The following is a 23,707-nucleotide window of genomic DNA, read 5'->3' on the forward strand; positions in this document are numbered from 1 at the left end:
TAGACAAAAAAAGCAGCCTATAATTTTTTCATATGTATGTACCGAGCCTACACTCTTTAAAAATCAAAATAGCCGCAACGCGGCGCACAAAGCGCAATATATGGCGCCCGAATCCGAAATTCCTTCCCATAAAATTTATTCCGACACCCGGCATATTTCTCTCTGCTGCCGAAAATACCGATTGAAGCCGAACGCGCGCGAGCGCTGACGCGGCGCGAAACTCAAATCGAGCGCACACCGCGCGCCGATAAATATGTATGACGCGGTCGTCGGGGGCGGCGCGCCGGCAGCTCCGACTCCTCCTCCGATACATCGCGGCCCTTATTTCAAGACTCGCCGCGGCAGCCTTTTTTCCCCTTTCGCCTCTAGCGTGAAAAGCTCGACGTGTCTCTTACTCCCTCTCGGTGTTTGCTCGATAAGCTCGAGGTTGTACGGCGGACGTGTGCTCGTGTGTTCGACCACTTTGCGAATCTCTTCGCGCCACGATCAAGAATGGGACACGAGAGGCGGCCGCTAATTTAAGTATAGTTGACGGCAGCGGATCAGAGCGATGAGGGCTTTAATCGACTCGCCCTTCCTCGTTTTCCGCTAATTGCGAGCAGTTTCGCTGCACAGTATCTCTTCTTACTTCTCTTCATACTTTTTATTACCCGCCACCTGTACAATAATCGCCGGGCGAGTATCGATTGCGCGGGCTTTTTAATTTTGAAAATAGCGCTATTACGCTTGGCTATACACACCGCGCGCAGGAAATCATTAACGAAAACGGGTGTACAGTTACGGGGAAAGTAGGTCGTGCGTCTTGGACTGTACAATAATTTTTAAGCCAACTGGCAATTGGAAGCAGCGACTGCAGCGGTAAATAAATAACGCGCCATTGTGGGGGAGCAAAACCGAGGGAACGAAACGCGCGCCGTCGGGCAATAAAAACTGGACTTCAAAAGTAAGTGCAGCTCTCAACTCTGTGTTTTACTAGAAAATCCATACTAAAACCAAATATAACCTTGCGCGTAGTTAAAAAGCTCGTAAAAGGCGATACGAAAAATTCGCCGCTTATTTTCCGTCAAAGAAAATTATATTTAATTTTTTTTCTCTCTCCCGCGTGTTTAAATTCCCGCTACAGCTCTTCGAAAATACACTTAGAGCCAATATTCAGTTATACATGGTATAGAGCGTAGTCTCGGCTCAGCCCTCGGCGCAGCTTTTACGATCGACACGTCGCTCCCGACCGCCCGTAGCTCGCAACAATGAAACAACACGCGGCCCCTCCTAGCCGGCGAATTAAAAGCTCGTCGCGCCATTTGCATGTTATTACCTTGTTTACATATTTATTCCAGAAGCGCCGCCGTGCGCGCGGCGCTTATTTCCTACTCCCTCTCCCTCGCTCTCACGCCGACGACGACGACGACGAGGCACAAGCGCGCGGAGAGCGAAATCATCCCCTAATCCGTGGCAAACTTCCTCCCCGGCCTTTAATATTAAATTAGGCCCCGGCTTCGTATACAGCGTGAAAGGAAAGTTATACCGTATAGATGCTGGGGTGCAGGATGCTGCCGACCGGCGCTTTCACATAGGTGCCCCTGTGTATGGAGGCGGTGGACTTTATGCTGCGCTGACGCTCTCGGAAGATTATGGACGTGCACTCGAAATGAAGTGCGCAGGGCTGGTTTATACAGACGAGGTATGTGTTTGCGCTTTCTTGATTGATTACCTATTCACGATGTTATAAGCGTTTTTCAGTTTATGATATTTTCATCTTCGCGTTTTACAGCTCTATTTTTAGAAGAATGAATTGTACCAACTGTCTAAATCAGTGTCGAACGGCATTGGGTAATAGTAAAATCAATATTAGGACAGAGTGGTGAGAGAGCGTATTGGAATTTGCATGTTTCACTCGGCGATCGATGAGTATTAATTTCAAACGAACCTTGTCACACTATGCATTGCGAATTTTTCGCATAGGCTCTCATATTTTACGAGTCAAGAGACCTTGTAACAGTCCATAATATGCAGACATAAACATTGAATTTTTTTAAAAGTATACGCGTTATTTCGTTGGAATTCAACGCGAATGTAAACCTGAGGCTTTCTGAACGTTCGTCGATGGAAAGAGTAATATAGCATAATTTTATGGGCAATCAATTTTTAATTGCGTGCCTTCGACTTACCTGTTTGTGCATCTCGACGTTGAGGCCGTATGACATCTCGTAATACTGGAAAAAATAGAGAGATCGTAATTAGCCAACATTATGCGGAGTTTGCAAAGTCGTAATTGTCTTGTACGAAGCGAGTGATAAAAGTGATAATACGTGTTTGAGTACTCATCATGCAAAGCTTCTACATTAAAAATTGTGTCATGCATATTTTACACTCCAAGTGTGTGTGTGTGTGTGTGTGTGTGTGTATACTTTCATTTGTTTAGCACACACAGCGGACAGTCGTTAAAACAATTTACTCGAGCAATTTTAGCAAAACAACTCGCACACCAAGCGTCGAATTAAAATACGCTCTCATTCCCAGAAACAAAGTCGTGCTACATACAGTACGTCCCGGAATGCGGAGAACATTTTTTTACACCGCTGAAAAACATTTTATTTTCTTTCTCCTACAGCTGTTCCAGCTCGACAGCGCGAAATAACAATCGCGCGAACGCGCGGCGGAAATTTCAAAAACCAGCGTCAACTATCTGCTCCATACACAGGCTCGTCGAAAGCTCATCGTAGCGTACACCAATTGCGAATGGCGTCCAGTACGACGAAGCTCGTGCGAAACAATCGGCCAGTATCGCGCGACGCGGGCGTCGAAAGCTCGGGCGTGATAATCGAAATTCAATATCTGCAGGTGGAAGACAACCGCCTGACTGATACTCGATTATTGCAATCGCACAACTTTTTCATAGGAAGGACGTCACGATTGTCGTGCGCTGCAGAGACAGATCGCGTGAGAGGTGGTAATAGAACGAGCTTGCAGGGAATCAATTATTGTGAGTTTCGCTCGTTGCTGAATTTGGAATATAAAAAAAAGTTTCTCAAAGTGTGCGACATTATTCCGTCTGTGAGAACCTCATAGCGAGGACATTTGGGAAAGCCACAAAGTTCAACGAACCCCCAAAGCAGGCAACTCGAAACTTTACTCGTTGCACATAATAAAAAGCAAAGACCCAGATCTTTCGAGGAGCGAACAGCCTATCAAACGGCGAAAAGCTCGGGCGCGCGAAATAGAATCGCCCCCGGAAGAAGAAAGTGCAGCATCTCTCCATAGAAAACTCGACGACTCGCGCAATCCCCCTCTTTCGCCCGTCGTCGTCGTCGTCGCAGATAGTGAATTCAGTGGATTTTAACGGTCCCGGGGCTCGCAGTCATTGGCCATAAAGCAACGAGCGTTGTGAACGGCGTTTACTGCCCGAGCGGCTCGTAAAACGAGCGAGAGAGAGAGAGAGAGAGAGAGAGAGAGAGAGAGAGAGAGAGAGATGGAGAGGGAGCACCGCAAAAACCATATCCATACGGGCGGTCGAACGGCCTCGGCGTATAATGAAAATGAATGGCAAAAAGAGGATTTCGAGGGGAGGACTGGCTGGCTGCAGCAGGTATAACACACACTGCAGCTAGTTAAACGCGACTAGGGTTTATTTCGCGCGATACTCTCCCGCGAATGTGTGCACTTGAATAAAATTGCTCGTTGCGGGGGAGTAGAAGATGCTCGCACGGTTCGCCGTGGTGTTGTCGATGTCAAGCAGCGTCGAGGATGACGAGTATTATAACGAAGTGCGTATAACGACGTTGATTAATTTAATATTGGAAGGAATGACGCGCGTTTTGAATTTCTTGGCAAAGCTCAAACGAGAACGCGGAGCTGCGTATGGTAGGCAAATAAACTCGCTTGTATATTGACGTCTGCCTTGAGCCTGAACGTTACTACTTGTTTACTGTGTATGGATATTGGCGCGCGCGAGGCTGCAGCTGTTTTACGACTGTTTTTCTGAATTCATTTTTTCCAATACTCGGAACGACGCGTAAATAACGCAGCATGAATTCTTCAAATCTCTCTCTCTCTCTCTCTCTCTCTCTCTCTCTCTCTCTCTCTCTCTCTCTCTCTCTCTCTCTCTTTCTCTCTCTCGACGAGTAGGTGTGCATGAAAAGTTTTGCTTCGTCGCGAACTTGTTCGTGCTCTAATTACGCGAAAGCGGATATCCGAAATCGTCGTCGCGACTATAATAAAAGAAACTCGCTTGCTCTCTCGAGTCGATATATCGGCCCGAAATTAGAACTTCCAATTTCATCGCGGGGAGCATTATACTCGCGGCGCGTCTATTTAAATCTTGACCGCTTAATGGCGAGTCGTCAATAAGCCGAGAAAATAGAAACGGACAGAGAGGGAGAGCGGAATTACCGACTATTAGCAGATCGTTCGAAGCGGAGAGCTGCCGCGCGGCGTATCCGGTGAAAAACCGTTCGAAAAGACGTCTTCTTTGCTTTGCTCCTCGATTTTCTTACTCGCTTTAGCCCAGTTCTGTTCGCCTTCTTGGAGATCTCTCTTTGCACTGCTGCTTCGTCGGCTGTGATTACCCATTACTCTGCTGCCCCAGCTCGCTCTCCTCTAATATACGAGTGAAAAAAGCTAAATTGAAGTAACGGTGTACTAGCACGTGCGCGCGGCGGACAAATCGAAAACTACATTTCGGTTACTTACACGCAGGCGAGAAAAGGAAATCTGATCTCGCGCGCGCGCGCGCGCGCGTTAATTGGCTCTTAATTAATGGACTCCGGAGAGAGAGCGAGGGCGCCTCGAAAAACCCGTGCGGGCTCTTGATTATACAGCCGCGCGCGCGCGCGCGCGATAAGGCAATGAGCGAGCGACCGAATTCCTCCTTACCGCGAGTATTAAGCCGTGTACTCGCGAGTGGTTAGTAATTTTCGCCGGGGCTTATCTTAACGGCGCGCGAAAGACTCGGCCGGCGCAGTTTGTCTCTCGGTGTTGTGGCGTATAACGGCGCACAGAATTAAAGTTCGAAAACAATCAGAGACTAATCAGGTGTCTCTCAACTCCAGCGCTCCCCAGTGATGTATACAGGGCAAGCTCGTCGACTCGCGCCTCCGCATATACCCCAGGGGAAGAGTATCGACTTTCGCGTCGTCCTCCTCGTCCTCGTCTCCCTGCTCTTCCTCCCGCAATAAACAAGATCGGCGCGCGCCGATAGGAATCGCCGATCGATATCTCGATAAAACGAGGAAGAGAGGAGAAACTGCCGCGGCCGAGTAATCAGAGCCGCAAGACTAATGGATCGGAGAGAGGCTTCTTGCGCGCGCGCAAGATGCTTATCGGCAAGCTCTCCCTTCACCCCCCGCCTGTCTACCTCTCTTAGGTACTTCCTCGTCCTTCTTTTCTTCTGTTCTGTACAGCGGATCGTCCTTTATACTGTGCGGCGGGGGCGTTCGCTCGAGTGTCAAATTATTTATTCCCTCTTTACGCTGCGTTGCGGCAAACTTCCGAGGCGCGAACTATTATTTTAAAACTTTCAGAGCCGCCTGTGTATCGGGGGGACGTTGCACCGCGGAGACAAGAGGGATGTTCTTACGAGGAAAACTCGGAACGTCGTCGTTTTTCTATTATTATTTTATAGACGGAAAACCGACCGAGACTAGAATCGCTGATAAAAACAGTCACGTGTGGATGATCTCTGCTACTGCAGTCGCGCTAAATTGTTTAATTAAGAGGCATCTGGGCCGCAGTCGCGCCCCTTGTCTCCCTGACTTCTGTGGATACGCGTGTATGCTTGGGAGCGACTTGTTGCAGCTGGCTGCTCGCGCCCGGCCAACTTGCAAATTTCGACCCGGATTTCGCTACTATAACCCCACGTGTGCATGGATGTGCCCTTCTCGATTTAATCAGGAAAAACAAGCTTGTCCCGGAAACAACGACGTAGCTTGAAAGCTCATTATCCCCACGATCGATTGCATCCCGAATCATCAAGCAACGTCGTTGATTTCACGAAATTCCAAAAGTTAATCCTCGAATTTCTCCGCCTCTCGCTCAAATGCCCGTACGACTCAAACTCGTTCACTTTGCGCAGCCTCCGCAGAAATAAACCGCGCTCGGAAGAAACGGAAGTAGCAAAGAGCGGCGGCTTTTTACGGGCCACTGCCGCCGCGCCTTTGAAAAACAGATCAGGCCTGTCTGGCTCTCGCGCTTTACCGCTACACACAATCTCCTTTGCGCTTTTACGGCCGCGGTCGGTATTTAATACACGGCCGCCGCCGCCGCCGCCTATACGAGGAGCGGCGCGGCGGCACATCTTGCGGAAAACACTCGCGGGATTTTCGTAAAGGAAAAAGAAAGAGAGGGAGAGGGCTCGTAAAACTCGACGAACTCGACAATTACATGAGCGAGTCGTAAAGGCCTGTAATACCCGTGGGCCTCGTCACCTATATAAAGGCGCACTGGAGAGACTCTATGTAGCCCTTTCCTCTCGTACACGCTACCGTCTACGACTTTATGCGCGCGTGTGCGGCGAAACAAATCCAGGGTATGTGCGCGGGATGCGCGAGCGAGGGAGAGAAGAAGAAAGAGGATTGACAGAGCTCAAACTGCGCGGAAACAGCGAGGAAGAAGCTACGGATAGCTATAAACACATTGTTGCGTGGTGGTTGTCGCGCAGCTGTGGGGAATATTGCAAAGGAGCGTATAAACCCATTGTCGCGCGGGAGAAGGCACTTTGAATTACGAGCGCGGTGTGTGATCGTTTTTAATGAAAAGGGGATCCGAACGCACCGATGTGTAATATGTGCTTGGAGACTCGGGCTCTGTGGCTTCACAGTCGAGCTTAAATTAATAAAGCGTATAGAGTTTGAAATATGCGCGCGCGAGGCTTTTAGCGCGAACTCCGCAGTTAGCGAGAAAAAATTCTTCGCGACAAAGTCATCGCATCGGCTGCGTACATTCGACACGTGGAAACCCAATATATGAGCCGTCCTACGCAAACATCAAACAATCGAGCTATATCAAGCCTCTTAATAACAAAACAAACGGCAGAGCTGTCCATGTGTAAAAGTAACGTTAAACGCAGTATAAACATCGGCAACAGCTGCCCCCACTATCGGATTAAAGAATAACAACAACAGGCGATATCGAATCGTTCCCGAGAACGCCCGACCAGCGGAAACTCGATAGCCGCATGACGTAGCGATATACACAATATTATACGCGTTGCAGTGTATATCTCTATATAATAAAATAATGGACGCGCGGTGCGCGTATAGAATAAATTCAAAAGGCGCGGCGGAGAGAAATCGCGAGAAGTGCCGCCGCCTGGCATCGCTAATGAAGACGCGAGTCGCGCAGGCGTGCAGTGTATACGTATAGATATGTACGTGTATACACATTGTATAATGAAAATCTACGAGGGAAAGCGACCGCGCCGGTGTGCATTCTATGCAAATCGCGAGAGCAGCGCGAGCGACTTCGCGCGCCCGTTTGTACAAAAGTTTGTAAACGAGCGATAGGAGAGAGAGAGAGAGAGAGGTGAGCTAGTTTGGTACGCTGCTGCTGCCGACGCCGCCGTTCTGTGTTGGAGTGGATGTTGAGCACGAGGAAGAGAGAGACGAAAATAAAAGGTGCGAGAGAGGACTTGTTACGAGTTACGACGTTGTTCGGGGGCGAAGGTGCAGGCTCCGTCTTCTACGTATACTTGCGAGAGCTGTGATGGTTAATTAAAATTTTATGCGAGAGCGTATAATGTTGAAGTTTTCGTAGGGATTGAAATATTTCCGCGAAGACTTGAGTCTTCTTTTTTCTTCACGCAATGCTACGGTGTCTCAATCTTGATGTTTGATTTTCCCTCGAGATAGTGGATAATTAAATTTAATATGCTGCAGCAGTATAGGGCTATTCTTCTTAATAACAATGGTAATCGTTTACGGAGGTGTCAGAACACGGTGCTGTTCGTTGCTAAATCATCGAAGATTACCCAACGCATTTTATTAGCAGACGACATCCGGTTTGCGAGATTGAATCCGACGATCTTTGTTCCTCAATTTTCCAATAAGCGCATTGTACGTAGCATGACTTTATTAGCCGGTATGACTCAACCATCTTCGCACTCCCAAAGCGCGTATGATAACGAATTCTCGAGCACGTTCGCCAACACCTTGATTAACTGAGTCATACTCTACACGGCGATTTCGATGTTCCTTGGCACTAACGACTCGCTACTAAATATACACACACCGAATGGGAAAGAGATACACACAAAAGTATACATAATGTGAACATGTCGTGAGAAGAATAAGATATATAAGCTGTGAGAGAAAAAGAGAAAACGTGTTCAAGTACTCACCATTACGTAGTGGCGCTGCATCTCCGATTTCTCCTGGGCAAGCTTTTCCAGCTCCAACTTAATACTGTACAGAAAAAGCAAGGAAAACGCATGTGTAAGCTAAACATTATTATGTGCAGGCGAGAGGCAATCAGAAGCTTTGTGCGCCGAGAAAAAATGCCATTCGGGCAATTATCATCGGTAAAACAGAATAGCCATACACATTTTTTCTCGGCGTGGACACGAGTGGGGGAGGGGGCTAAATATTAATCGAACCTCCTGTTACCGCCTTCCACTACGCCAATCGCATCGGTAAACAGAATGTGGCTCGGCGGCGGCTATTGTTTGTTAATCGCTTGTGTGGTAAGGCGAGTCGTGAGAAGCGACACACCTTTTTCACGTCGCGCGGAAAAGCGACTCTGCTGGCGAGCATTATAGACGCTCGATGCGGTCTCCTTCTGTGTACTTTGACGGAGGCTCCGTGACGAACAGTCGTTGACTTAATACCGCAGCGTCAGCCTGGCCCATTCGACTCACTTGTGATCGATGGATATTAAAAGCGAAAAGTTTTCCGTGTTTGCGGAATACTCAAGGAATACCCGAGAGAGCTTGGTTTTCACTCAAGTCTTCTGTATTTTTGAAGAATTGGTCAGGCTGACGGCGTATAGTCTATACGAGTCTCGAGGACGTGGCGATGGGGTTGTGCAAAATTACAATCAAGCCGTTAAATAAACACACAATTAGTGCAGTTTAGCAAACATTGATTATGATGAGATTTTGAGCGAATGAGAATGTCTGATTGTTTCTAAAAACTTTGTTGAAATTCGATGATTCAAGCGATTCGTAACGTTTTAATTATTTTTACAACTTGTTATGGTGAAAAATGAGCGTTCAGTCTCATGATTTTAAAACTAACATTTTATTTTACGTGAATGATGAAAACATCGAAGAAAAACGTGCCTCTGAACTCTTCAAGCAGTAAGGTTAAACATGATTACATCGACATAAGAAGTTCATTCAAAAAGATCTATGTACATAATTGCTTGGAAAAAAACTTTGATTGATCGATAGTGCAAGTATAGACTGCTAAGGCAAAAAACAGTAGTTAATTGAAGAAATCGTGTGTGTGTGTGTGTGTGTGTGTGTGTGTGTGTGTACACAAGTGAACATACGGTGTTTGACTGTAATTTGTGTGCTAATTTCAGCGGCTTACCATAACGCAACTCCTCTGACTCTCTATTTTTTCACTGACTAGTTTCTCGAACTCCAATTTAAAGCTGTTCGAAAACAATCAGAATACATATCAGTTAGAATATCACCAGTCCTCGAAAACTCCACAAAGCCTTCGCCTCGCGTAGCTTTCGTATAATAAATTTAGACTATTCGTTCCGGGTTCAATCAATATTCATACGCCAACAATAGTTCGCTCGAAATAACAGGGGGTTGTAACCAAGATCAACTCGCATCTCTCTGCGTGTGCAGCTTATGTATTCAATACCGAAAATAATCTCCCTCCCCTCTTCCACCCCAACGTAAACTTGATCGCGCGCACAAATCGTCCACGGGAGTCGAGATGCAAATTTAACGAGCAAAAGCCGATGCGACGCGAGAGAATAAAAAGCGGCGCGTTGCCTCGTTCCTCTTCGTACCAGCACCTTACACGCATATATAGCAGCTCTCGAGAAGCCCGCGCACGACTCATGTAAATAAGTTATACGAGGCTGGTCCACAGAGACCGGCTGCTGCTGCCGCCGCTGCTGCTGTTGCTCTCGCGATCCATTAAAACTTGACTGCGAGCGAGCGAGCGAGCGTACACATGTCGCTGCAACGCCGGCCGAGCGCGAAACACGTACTTACTTCACGCACATAGAGAGAGAGAGAGAGAGAGAGAGAGAGAGAGAGAGAGAGAGAGAGAACGCGCAGCGGCACGACGACAGTATATATAGCACATGTGTGTGTGCGCACGCGTTTATGCAGGGGCCGAGTGTATAGCAGCCGCCGTCCCCCCGGAGGACTCCGGCGACACGAAACCGTAATTTAAGTTTCCGTCGGTCGGCCGCTTATGTTGTTGTGCGCGAGCAAGAGTGTACCTAATACTCTCTCTGCGTTTCGGCGCTGCTGCTGCTGCTGCTATTGGATGTAGCGGCACGTGACTTGGCGAATTAACACGTTCAGCTGGGGAGAGGAAGACATCGCGAGTGTACATATCGGAGAAAGCGACCGGATGAATTTTCCGAGCGGCGCGTATACATCAGAATCAAATCCAAACTATATATCGATTTGATATGATGATCAGGCTAATGATACTCTATCAAATTTACATAATCTCATAGCTCCTCGCGGCTACTTAACGTCCCATACATCCGCAACGACAGCTCTCGCAAAAAAAAAGAATATTCTCCGCGCGCACAAATTATTTCCAACTGCGCGCGCGTGTGCGTATAACTCTCGCCTCGAACACGTAGTCGCGCGCGAGATAAATTAACACTCGGTCGCGACAAACGCGATGTAAATCAGCGGCGGCTGCTGCGGTGCTACGGCGCCGCTCTTAATGAACCACCTGCCGAAACGGCGCGCGAATGACCGAATTAAGCGGCCGCTGCTCCGCTCCGCTGCCGAATAAATTGGCTCTCGCGGAGCAACGCGTCGTTCGCGCAGCACTTGGGCGCGGCGGCGAGCGCAGTGTGTTCCCTTTTTATTTTCGGGACGATTGTGTAAAGACCGAGCGCGCGGCTTAACAATGTCGCGCCGGAGCTTTGTTGCCGTGCGGTTAATGAGGATATTCGTGTGTGCGTTTTCGACGCTGAAAGCGTATACGCGCGGTCGAGCGGAAAAAGAAACTCGGCGCTTTATTCACGGCCGATACGAGAATAAATTCCACTTTTCAATGGAAACACACACACGCGGCGCATTTTCGATTACTCCCGCGGGAGAAATTCAGAAGCTCGTGCGGATTGAATTTCAACTATACCGGCCCCGCTCTTGCGAAAGACTCGCGAAACCCATTTGATTCGAGCTGCAGAACTGCGCTTCTGTCGAAAAAAAAGACTCCCCGAAAATCATCATACATTTAATAAAGCAATCTCGCTGCAATCGAGCGCGCAAAAAGTCCAGACAGAAGGATTTTCAATCGCGCTCGCGCCCGTATACGTGTGGAAGTATAGATATTTTCCCGAGCCGCACACGCGCCGCGGCGAAATAAAAATTCGAGGCTGCTGCGCCGCGCCGGATAAATATCACGATCGAGATAAACCGCCGCAGCGCTGGTGAAAAAAAAACCGCTGCCAATTCATTTCTCCAACGAAATTTATTGTTTTAAAATACAGTATGTGAATGCTATTTTAAATATTTCAAAGCTTAATTATTTTGCTGTAGGAGCAATTTTCTTATAGCAAAAGATATATAATAATCAGAAAAATCCGATAAAAATCGCTCAAAATCGCGAAAAAGAAGAGATTGATGAAAGGATAACTCTGTAAAAATAAAGTTATCGTATTAAGAGAATAAGATTGTAATCTAAAAAAACTTACGTATAATTTTACTATCAAAAAACAAATATATATTGTGCCGTATAATTCTACTCTCAAAACATGTTGCATAGGGACAATTCATAGGGAGGGACTTTAACGACGTGCAACGACAAATGTACAAAAGCTTTTTTATGGTTAATCACCAAATAAAATGTCGAAGCATTTGACAGCATTGTTTTAGAGATATGAGGAATCAAACAATTTTCAAAAAAAAATTGAAACGTTGATATCTTAAGAACCATAGGGGTTTGAAAGCTGCGCAATGAACTTAGTCGAGACACATAAAATATCTACTTTTTCCCAAAATCTCAAGTGCAATAAAGCTTTTTTACTTCCGTAATCGAGGCACAAAAAAAACTCATTTTTTCCAGTTTTCGATTATTTACTGAAAAAATAAGTAGTCAAATAACTTGAAATTTTAATGGGATATAGTTTGACACGTGATCCATCGACATGGTTTTTTTCGTGAAGTTATGATGTTTAGTTTCAGAGATATGAATTTAAAACAAAAATCACCTTTTTCATTTTATCTACCGAACAAAGCGGTCGATCCCGAGGACCAAACGGGGAAAAGTAAGTAATTTTAGTCTCTTTCAAATGCATATTAGCTGAATTGTTTGTAACGATGGGATGATTGAAAAAAACGCAAAATAGTGTTTTTCAAAAATCAAAAATTGGCCATAAAAAAATAGTTAGAAAAATAAAACATAAATGTTTTTCCCGAATTCAGAATCCAAAAATATACATGCATGTCAAATTTTAATGATATTGATGGAGTAGTTCCAGAAATATTACGGTATACATATATACACATACACACACACACGCGCGCGCACACATCCATACGGGCATTTTCTAAAAACACGTGATTTGAACTTCTAACACACCAAAAAGTATTTTCTAGAAGTTTTGACGAAACTCAAAATTTTACTATTACAAAGCTTCCTCTAGGAGGACGCAAAAAATAACGCCAAACCCCCCGGCGTCGCCGCAGTATCGTAAAGTCAAAAATACCGATTGATACGCGCAAGCGGCAGCTGTACGGTGTGTGCGTGTGTGTGTTTGTATGTTTGTGGCGCCAGAAAAAAGGGAGAGTCGAAATTACTCGATCCCAGCGAGCGAGAGAGATGGATTTCGCGGTAACGTGTACAACAACTTGTTAACTGCCCTGCCACGGCAATCCGCTATTCCCTGTGCAGTGTATGGAGTATATATACAGGGCACAATCGATATTTCCCGACGCTCGCGTTTTTCCGAGGCACACACGGCTTAAGCATACGCGTAGTTGTGTGTGGATATAGCGCATCGATCGCGCGCGAGAACACGAGGCTTTTGAAAAATTGAATACGCCAGGATCTTCCGCCGATAATAATTCATACTCGCGTAATTTCCGCTCGGCGTCATACGTAATCTCTGCGGAGACAACTCACCCGTCTCGCTCTCTCCGCTGTAGTAGTAAAACCGGCGGCGGAGAGAAGCTGCTTAGAGACAAACCTAACTGCCTGCGGCAGCACCGTTGCACATGCACCGCGCTCGCGCGTGCGTTTGCATAGCTTCCGGTCGAGCAAATAATAAATTAATATTTGCCCTCGCGCGCGCGCTCGCTCTCGTAGCAGCCGGTTTTGCCGCTGCTGCTGCTTGCTCGAGCGCGTATGCGCGTATTTGCACGGGACAGGTGTTTGTCACTCGGCGCAATGTGTGCTGAGAGCGTGCGAACAGGAGGGACTGAGAGGGGAGAGATACTCGCTCGAACATGAACACGGATAGAGAGATGCGCAGATGATCTTATCTTGTGCCGAAGGGGACATTCCAGTTTGAAGCACTGGATGACTTAATTAATGGGCTGGTTTTTGTTTTTTTTTTGTATAGGGGCTGCAGTTTACGGCTTGATCTTTAGGTTTCTCAATTTGAGTTTGCCGTGCATTGGCTGAGCGAACGCAACGCGACGACGTGAACGATGTGGCTGTGGTGACGTTTAAGTAATAAAATTCGATTTTACAAATTCTTTAATTGATAAATAGAAGTGTGATTGTTAACCACGTCTTACGACAATATAAGTCCCCCTGAGAAAAATCAATTATTGTCGTTCCATTTCTAATTCAAGCGAAAAAATCCCTCGTCGTCTATACACCTATTATATGTACAAACTCGTTCACGTCGCCGGGATTTCGCTGCAGCGAATGGACGAAAAAAAATCGCTCGCCCGCCCGCGAGAGAAATAACAGAGGGCCGAAAAAAGAGAGTATAGAACAACGCGCCATTGGCGGGGAAAGGAAACTCACCTGTGGTACTGTGCCTGGAGGAAATTGAATTCCTCTTTGATTCGATCGCAGGACTCGGGTATTGTGAATTTGAACTGCTGCCCGGGCTGCGGTGGACCCTGAAACACAAACAAAGCGCAATCATTAAACAACGTCCGAAGCTCAAAATCAACACTGCCGCTCTCGCCCATACACACATACGTCCACACACGCGCACGCACACACCTACTTGACACACGCGTATGTACGCAACGACGGGCAACTTTGCTTCCGAAGCTATTCGCTCTCTGCACTAACTGCATAGGCATATACAGTGTGCACACGTAGAGGACTGCAGCGAAAAATAAGCGGCGAGAGCTTGCAGAAAGTTTGGCTGATTTTTCACGGTACACACACCGATTCGCCGGATTTTATATATTTTATTTTACTCGAGTTATTTAATATCATGCAGGAACATGTCGAAATTAAAATCAATGTCGGATAATTAATATTCTCTCGAAATATAGAATGCATAAATATTGAATAAAATTACACGCACCGAAGGGACGAGAGAACGCCCTTCAAATCTGTAACATCGCATCGAATCTGCATACTCGACACGCTTCGGCAAAAAATAACCAAAACAGCATCCCCCGAGCGTGACAATTTCTCTCGACGCGTATCCAGAGAGCCGCGGTGTTAACCACGCGTCACGCCACCTCTCATTTGCATAATTCCAATAAAAAAAATATACGCATATCCGCAGCTTATCCCGCCGCGTCGAAGCGCGAACGAGTGAAAAAAGGGCGCTCGGCTCGCTCGCTCACGAGAGTGTATTAATATTTATTATCTAGGTTAAACTCGCGAGGAGAATCGACGTAAAAGCGGCAAAGCGTAAATCGTAAATCTACCGCGCCAAGTGATCGCTCGTTACACGCTATTCCCCCCCCCCCCTCCCGCCCCTTTTTTCTACTTCTTTTTTTTGAGCTTCGAAACGTGTTATATGAACACAATCTTTTTGCTCGACTTGTCATCTTATTTTTTTGCGGTGTACGATGATAAGATCGTACCGTATAAATTAGAATCATTATTACTGACCGATTCAAAGCGTGAGTAACTGGACACCAGCCAGAAAACAGGAGACGTATTGTGTACAGGACGTTTGAGCGAAAGCAAAATGAATTTCACAATTTAAACGAGCTCATGATAAGTTTCTACAAACTTATCGTCTTTGCAATTCTTTTAATTACTTTCCATTGAGATAAATTTTCCGATGATATTTCCAAGTTTTTTCGCTTTACCAGGATCGGTAGAGAGCCCGCTTTTTACACTACATAATACTCGCACAAGAAGCTCTCTTTTCTCGCGCGTCTCGCAAATGGCCGTAATTGCGGGTGAGACCGGCGAATGGAGTGGAAAGTGTTTACTGAACTGTGAATGTCTCGGTGCGCGGGGCTTTACGGCTGGAGCTTGTATATACACGTATACATATACACATACAAGCCGAGGAGAGCTGGTTAATAATGCAGAGAGCGAGGAGAGCGCGAGCGGCAATTTCGCGACCGTTAGCGTAATGCCGTGGTATTAACCTAATTATTGCGTGTTGACTGGCTTGATATTATTGACTGGCCGCCTGCGTGCACTGCTAGTGTCTGCGTGTGCGTGTGCGTGAGTGTGTGCACTGCAGCTTTCTATTGTTCCTCGTGCTGATTTCTGCGGCGATACAGCATAGTGTGCGCTTCGGAAGTATATCGTAGGAATGGGAAAAAAATGTTAAATTGCCGATGTCGGAACAATGCCCTGTGCTGAAATAGATTTTATACGTGTATTTTTCAGCGTTTAACTGTTTATTATACTGTACGCACAAGCGGCTCGATATATGTATGCATGAATTTTTACTTTGCGGTAGGGATGATTGCATACTCGAGGTACATTATAATATACCAGCTCGAGAGCGGGAAACGCGAATTTTTTCTCCCTCCGTTATAATCTACAAGTGCTTTCGATGTGCTCGGTATTGACTTGTTGTATCCGCATCGGCGATCGATAAAAATTCATTTCGACCCTTCGCAGCTATATCCAACGTATTATACCGTCTCGCCATCCATTACGACAATACGCTCTAACTCGACTCGATCGCGCCGATAAAACAATAACAGTAAAAAAAAACCGCTGCCAATTCATTGGCACGTAGCTTCCTCCAACAAAATTTATAAGTCCAATAAATAAAATATTGTTTTAATATATCTATATATCAGCTTGCTAATGTATGAGGCGATTTTTGATACACAATTTAATAAAAGTTTTGGATAGTTCATTGTCGTCAATTTTTTTTCACAGAAATTCACGCATGTTTACATGTGTTCCTAACCAACCTAACCATCAAAACAACAGGTTATTCATTAGATAGGTCGCTCGCGCAATTTTCAAGAAAACGATTTTTACATTTTAGCTCTTTAGTTGAGAACCGCTTGATGGAATCGTTTAAAATTTTAACAGCAGATAGCTTTTTTTTATAGTGAATCGCCAAATAAAATTTTGAACCATTTGACTACATTGTTTTAGAGATATAAGAAATCAAAAAATTTTCCAAAAAAAAATTGAAACCTTGATATCTCACGAACCATAGGGGTTTGAAAGCTGTGCAATAAACTGCCAAAACACATAAAATATCTACTTTTTCCCGAAATCTCAAGTGCAATTAGGCCTTTTTACGTCCGTAATCGAGGCACAAAAAAAACTCATTTTTTTCAGTTTTCGATTTATTACTGAAAAAATAAGTAGTCAAATCACTTGAAATTTTAATGGGGTATAGTTTGACACGTGACCCATTGACATGATTTTTCGCGAGGTTATGACGTTTAGTTTCAGAGATATGAATTTTAAAAAAAATCGCCTTTTTCATTTTATCTGCCGAACAAAGCGGTCAATCCCGAGCACCAAACGAGGAAAAGTAGGTAATTTTATTCTCTTTCAAATGCATTATAGCTAAATTGTTTGTAACAATGGGATGATTGAAAAAAACGCAAATTAGTGTTTTTTTAAAATCAAAGAATGGCCATAAAAAAATAGTTAAGAAATTAAAAAATAACTGTTTGTCCCGAATTCAGAATCCAAAAATATATATGCATGTCAAATTTTATTGATATTGACAAAGTAGTTCCAGAAATATTACGGTATACATACACACACACACATCCACACACACACACATCCATACGGACATTTTCCAAAAACACTTGATTTGAACTTCTAACACACTAAAACGTATTTTCTAGAAGTTTTGAAAAAACTCAAAATTTTACTATTACAAAGCTTCCTCTAGGAGGAAGCAAAAAACGGACCAACACACACACATACTTGACAATACCCTTACTCTCTCGCAAATTAAAGAGCCCATAAACTCGAGCTTCCCCCCCCCATACACTGTATGTCCGTATATCTTCTACGGCGCATCTCTCGGCGAGATAGCGATCGCGACTCACGTGACTTTGACGCCAATGGCGCCGAAGAGCGAAAAAGGAACAACGGGACAGATGCGAGTAAGAGAGAGAGAGAGAGAGAGAGAGAGAGAGAGAGAGAGATAGAGAGAGAGATAGATAGAGAGAGAGAGAGAGAGAGAGAGAGAGAGAGAGAGAGAAAGAAGGAGAGATGCCAAGGGTGAGATAGTACAGAGGCGTCTTGTGGGCCGCGGGAGCTACTCGCGGTAATATCGTTACACGCCTGTGTATTATCGATCGAGCGGACACGCGAGAGCTCTTTGAACCTCGCGCGCGCAAAACCGGACGTGCGCCGAGAGAGATCTGACGCCGACAAATACGCCGCGATGGTTATTGCTTTATTTTGTATCGCAGCTGAGATTTATCTCGCTTCGTTCTTTTTTTTTCAAATTTTTTTTTCAAATTCGAAATAGTTTATTTTTACACTCCAAAAGGCTCGCTGTCGTCGCAATTTATTTACGCTCGATCGGGTGTAATTCGCCAATCCGTCGTAACTAACTCTTTGTCGGCTATCCACGCCCCGAGCTCGCGTTCGAAAAGATTCCACTGTTATCTGATTGGCTTCAACGCTGATTGATTCGCCAGCCCGACTGTCAGCAGTCCATTTTTCTCTCTCGATTCTTTTCAGCCGGAAATTAGCGCCGTTTCGATTCGAATCATGCGCTAACGATCGATCCTCGAATTTCGAGCGAATGGACCGGATTATTAGAGCTGCTGTTTTTATCTCGCTCAGCGATCTCGCCAGATCCGCTCATAAGGGAAATCGAAAGCCAAACACGTGTAAAAGCGCGCGGGTTACCTCGTCGGCGAAAGCAGCGCATTAGCTGCGCCAGGAAATACAGAGAGAGAGAGAGAGAGAGAGAGAGAGAGAGAGAGAGAGAGAGAGAGAGAGAGAGAGAGAGAGAAAGGTATATGTATACTGGCTGTGTATATATCGATGCAAGCCTGGGCTGCTGATCGACGGAATCGCTGATCCCATTTGTCCGCGCAAAGCCGATCACCGGCCAATCCAATTTATTTATTGGCTTTCGCTACGCCGCCGCGGCGTTAACCAAGTTCGCTTCTCGATGTATCACTGCGGCACTGACGGCTCTCGTGACTTTGGAGTTTACTTTCCTTTGTGCGAGATCCAATTTTTTTTTCGAAAAAAAAGCCATCGTGAAGTGAGTCACATACGTTATCTTTTACGGCCTTTGAAAGAATTATTATTCTCGTCACGGAAAAGGTCACGCATCGCTCGCCGAAACGACGCAACTGTCTCTCGATTAATTTTTCCATTTCGACCTGAAAAAAAGTCATCTTGCGTGTACATTTATGTTTATTTATTGCGCAATATTATTCTCCATCATTTATATTCGTCGCCGCGCGCCCCTGTACTGTTTCAAGTTAATTACTCGAACGTTAACGTCGAGCTTTATTCCATTTATTCGCAAACATAATACGCGAGCGCGCGCTTGCGCATAAATAATAAAAAAAAGCTCACGCTCGCCGCGGCCCCTGCGCGTGTCAGTTCGAGCGACAGGTGAGCGCCGTTATATAGCGTAGCGCTCGCTCGCTCGCGCGTTTTGTGCATCGCGGCAATTTCGCGAGCAAACAAAATGCGAGAGCCGAGCGAATGAACTAACGAATGACGTTTAATGAGAGAAACGTCGCGCCTCCCTTCAATCAGCGTCAATTTTCCTTTCTCGCTATCTGGACGCGCGCGCGCTCTCTCTCTCTCTCTCTCTCTCTCTCTCTCTCTCTCTCTCTCTCTCTCTCTCTCGCTCGAGCTCGATAATTCAATAAACGAACGTACACGCGTGCCGGAGCTGCAGAGAGAGAGAGAGAGAGAGAGAGAGAGAGAGAGAGAGAGAGAAAGAGAGACAGAGACAGTAGAGCGTACGCGGAATTTTCACCTCTTGCTTTTTTGTGCCGCTGCGACAGCTCGGGAGTGTATTTTGGTTTTTTTACATCACGCGAGGCTGAAATTTTTAAATTGTTCGCGGTCATCGAATGATAAAAAAAGCCACTTTTGACACGGATGACTCTCGGAATATAATTGCTCGGTACTGCGCCGGCATACGTAATAAACATTCGCGCTGCACCATTGACTGCGGATATATTTTTCATCCCGGCGCCGATCGACCGAAATATTTCACTTCTGGAAGAGCCAAGAGGTCATCGTGGAAAAGTGGCGAGCTCTCGAAACTTTAAACGGCCGGCGAATTGTTTTTCAAAAGAGCGAACGAGTAGTCACGCTCGTTACTCATTCATCGGCGGGGCTGCTGTATAACAGCTGCTGCTGCTCGCGCCGGCGTCGGCCCGATAAAATCAATGTTTCCGTTTCATTTTACAGCTATTTTCATATTGCAGAGAGCGAGCGAGGGGAATTCGGGTCGTCGAATCGATGACGCGGCGGCTGCGGAGCATATAATATCGCGAATGCGCTATGCTCGCCCGGGGAAATCGAGCGCGCGCGCCTGTATCGAAACAACTCGTAATCAGCGCTACGCCTGTATGTGTGCATACCTTCTTTTTTTACGCCCGTTCGGCTTTTTTCAGAAGGAAACTAATCGGAAAGCTCGTTCAAAGGGCTGATCTCCTCGTTTTTTGCTAATACGAGCAGCTCTGTCGTATCGGAGCCGGCGAGTTTCGAGCGTTCAAAACTATCTGCTCGAGGATTAGAGAATAGTCGCTCGCTGGACGTTGCTCACCGCTCGCGTTACATCGAGAGCTCTGTACACGGCCGTGCGCTGGTTCGAAAAATTTCATTTGACAAATGCGGAGCTGAAAGAACAACACCGACTCGCAAAAAAGCTCGCTGGTCAAAGTCAGCGCGGATCGAGACTGCATCGGAGAGAGAGACAGTCGAATAGCCAGGAGAGAGGGGGGGGGGGCTATACTCGTCGCGGAGCGGCGAAACGCTTGATTTACTCGAATGCCGTTTACCGGGTTTGCGGGAGTCCGGCAGTACTAGCAGCAGCAGCAGCAGCGCGGAGGGTAAATTCGCTGTGTACGCTCCGGAGCAGACAGAGACAGAGATTATATTGACCGATCGAGGGTCGGCGCTGCAGCAGCAGCAGCACACACGTGTGCGCCTCGCCGTTACACTGTAGCCACGGCGGCGGCACTCAATGGAGGAGAGAGCGGCTGGGGGAGGGCGTACAAATAGGTGGTGGGGTGGGGGTGGGCGGTCAGCAGCAGCAGCAGCAGCGGAGGTTCGTAGCCCAGAGGTAGTTTCCGGCCGACCGCAAAAGCCGCAGAATCGCGGCCGGCGGCAGCGGGATACCCGACCGCGGAATGGCCATGGATGACCAGAGCTTTGGTCACACATACACGCGCGGCTGGCTTTATATGCCGGCTGCAGAGCGCCAGTGTGTGGCCCGAGAGCGAGAGAGAGAGAGAGAGAGAGAGAGAGAGAGAGAGAAGGAACGAAAACCTCGGCACCCTCATTCCCTATCACACCCTGCCGCTACTATTACTACTACTGCTGCTGCTGCCGCGGAGATTTGAGATGTGAGCTCTACGTGGCTGCGGGTGCACTCGGCGCATTACGCCGACCTCGGAATATGATGCACCGCTGTACCTTTTATAATAACACTTTGCTGTTGTGTTCGCGAGGATGTAAACTTTCTCTATCCGAAGCGACTCCCTTTGTAAAATTTTCATTGGCACCGATCGATCGATCCGGCGCAAATTAACGGGACGAGAATAAATTGATTAACAAAACACGGCAGGCAGTCGCGACGAGAGAAAAAAGGGACTCTCAGCGGGAGGTACACACAGACAGCGGCGGCAGCGGTGTATACTGTGTATAACGATCGTGCGATTACCCTTGCGACAGACGACTCTCGTCGCTATCTCTCTCTCTCTCTCTCTCTCGCTCTCTCACTCTGCACAGCGGCACCTTCTGTTCGCTCGGGGCACGACCGCTATTTGCATAAGCAATGCATTTTGATTCGTGGCTCTGCGCTCTCTCGCGTTCTACGGCCGCGCGCGCGCTCGGAAGAGGAATGACATAAATAATGCATGACATAATGATCGGCAATGGGATTTCGCGCGGGATATGGATGTGGCACGATCCCTCTTTTCCCTCTCCCTCGCGCCTGCGCATACACGTGTACGTATGTTACGTACGAGCGGTGTATGTATGCATGTGGATTGGGGAACAGGGTGGGTGGGATTTATCGTGCAGCGCGAGCGAGAGAGCGTTTCGATGACGAGCGAGCGCGCGTGAGTGCGTAGCGGCGATTATTCGCCCGCTATATGCTGTCTGATGTGTATGTATATTCTCGTCCCCCTCCTATTTGCGGATGGGCACGGGAACCGCGCGATTTTCGACTTGGTGATTTGGGAGTAGTCTAGTTGGCTGCTATTGTGCTGCCGGTGATTTTTCCGCGCTGATGATGTTGCCTACTGTGTTTTCCTTTTTCTCTTTTGATGTCGTAAAGCTATTGTATACGCTTTAAAAGTGGCGTATACGTATCATTAACCGAATTAAAATATCAATCGCGCCTGCGAGGCGAAACGAGCCGTGAAAAATATCCGCGTTTACCTGCTGCTGCAGGCTATGATAGAGAAAGAGAGACCATATACGATCCCCGGAAGACACATAAAAAACTCGCGAGAATATAGAGAAGCGGAGGACAATAGCACGAGTGAGAGAGAGAGGGAGAGAGAGAGAGAGAGAGAGAGAGAGAGAGAGAGAGAGAGAGAGAGAAAGAGGATCGGGGTGTGAGATATGGGCGGGTACAGTGCGAGGGGTTGCACGCGCGCGCTGTGCATACGCCGGCGGAGGCCAGATAAAGCGGCAAAACAGGGTTTTATGACTGTAACAGATTAGGTAGTGGCCCACCGGCTCGCTGTCTGAGTGTGCGCGGCTATACACCCCTCTCCGGTTCTTCTTCAACCCTCAGTCCCATTATCGCCGCGCAAGCTTTTGTAGCTTCCTTGCTTTTGTTGCCGCTGTTGCTGCTGGCCTGGTCGTTTTCTACTCTCTCTCTCTCTCTCTCTCTCTCGTTTATACACCGCCACCCCTTTAGCGAAGAGAGAGGGAGAGAGACGACAAAGAGAAGAGGAGGGGGTGAGGCTAGACGGGAAGCATCAGCAGCGGGTCGCGACAGTTGGCCGATATTTGTACACCCTTTGTAGTGAGAGTGAGAGAGAGAGAGAGAGAGAGAGAGAGAGAGCCCAACTCTATCTGCAGCCGTGATGCCCCGCTCCAAACGCCACCCCTTTCTCTAAAGTATTCGCTTGTTGGCGCAGCCACTAAACAGAGAGTAGGCTTCTGCTTCTGCCTTTCGAGCCTGACTGCGCAATTGCGGATGCTGGAAACGACGGAATTTCAAATAACAAAGCTCGAGAGCAGAGAGAGAGAGAGATAGAGAGAGCCCACCCTATATCTATCCCGACTGCTTGTACAGAAGAACGAGCGAGAGATACATCGCCGGGATGAAGCGAGCTATCAATTTCTCTTTCGGAGGGCTATACGCTGCGCCGCTGATGCCGGCTCATAGACGTTCGCTCGAGCAGCGATGGAGCAAGGGACGAGGAAAAATCGTCCGGGATTATTCGCTCATTGTTTGCTCGGTATAATAAGATCTCCATCATCGATCGCGAAACTGCTGCTGCTGCTGCTGCTGCTGGAAAAAATTCCCTCTCACTATTTGCCCGGGCTGGAATTGAAAAATTATTTCGAGCGAAAGCTTCTTTCCTCTATACCCATACCTCGGCGAGTAAATAGCTATCGTCGGCGCGGTGTATCGAACGATTTTAATGCGAATTCGATCGACACCCTGTCCGACCTTGATTAGCCGCCCGCACGTGCCGAAATAATTCCAAACAGCGAAATCAAGGCTGATAAGCACGAGCAGGCAATTTCCCGCGATCAGCTCGTCGTCGGTCCCCCTTTTAATACTTTCCACTCGAACGGCCTTCGGGGAGGACTGAATATGTTACAATTATCGCTAAACCGAACTGCCTGCGCTGCCCCCGGTTGTATATAATACAGCGACGCGCCGGCCTCGACACTTACGACAATACACTGCCTCTCTCTCTCGCGCGCGCATACAAGTCCCCCGGGACGAAAGTACCTTTTTACGATGTCCCGCCGTGCCGTCAGCGAAGCAGGCATAAACGCGCGCGAGG

The 23,707-nt window shown here is 47.0% G+C and overlaps 1 protein-coding gene across 34 annotated transcripts in view; it reads right to left on the reverse strand.

Moving 5' to 3' along the window:
• Window positions 1-23,707, reverse strand: part of LOC100121268 (protein groucho) — a 136,031-nt gene that overhangs the window by 58,949 nt on the left and 53,375 nt on the right. For 24 of the 34 annotated variants that reach the window (XM_031925093.2, XM_032597084.1, XM_031925080.2 and 21 more), the window contains 3 exons: window positions 14,124-14,221; window positions 8,333-8,396; window positions 2,169-2,213 (listed from right to left, as the gene is read on the reverse strand). In XM_031925093.2, the coding sequence (XP_031780953.1) occupies window positions 2,169-2,213; window positions 8,333-8,396; window positions 14,124-14,221 (207 nt within the window). Of the gene's footprint in view, window positions 1-2,168; window positions 2,214-8,332; window positions 8,397-8,587; window positions 9,323-9,524; window positions 9,589-14,123; window positions 14,222-23,707 lie in introns of those variants that run through there. The other 10 variants (XM_032597082.1, XM_032597079.1, XM_032597078.1 and 7 more) reach the window with 3 other exon arrangements.

The sequence above is a fragment of the Nasonia vitripennis genome, chromosome 2, assembly GCF_009193385.2.
Source record: "Nasonia vitripennis strain AsymCx chromosome 2, Nvit_psr_1.1, whole genome shotgun sequence".
NCBI classification, from domain to species: Eukaryota; Metazoa; Arthropoda; class Insecta; order Hymenoptera; family Pteromalidae; genus Nasonia; species Nasonia vitripennis.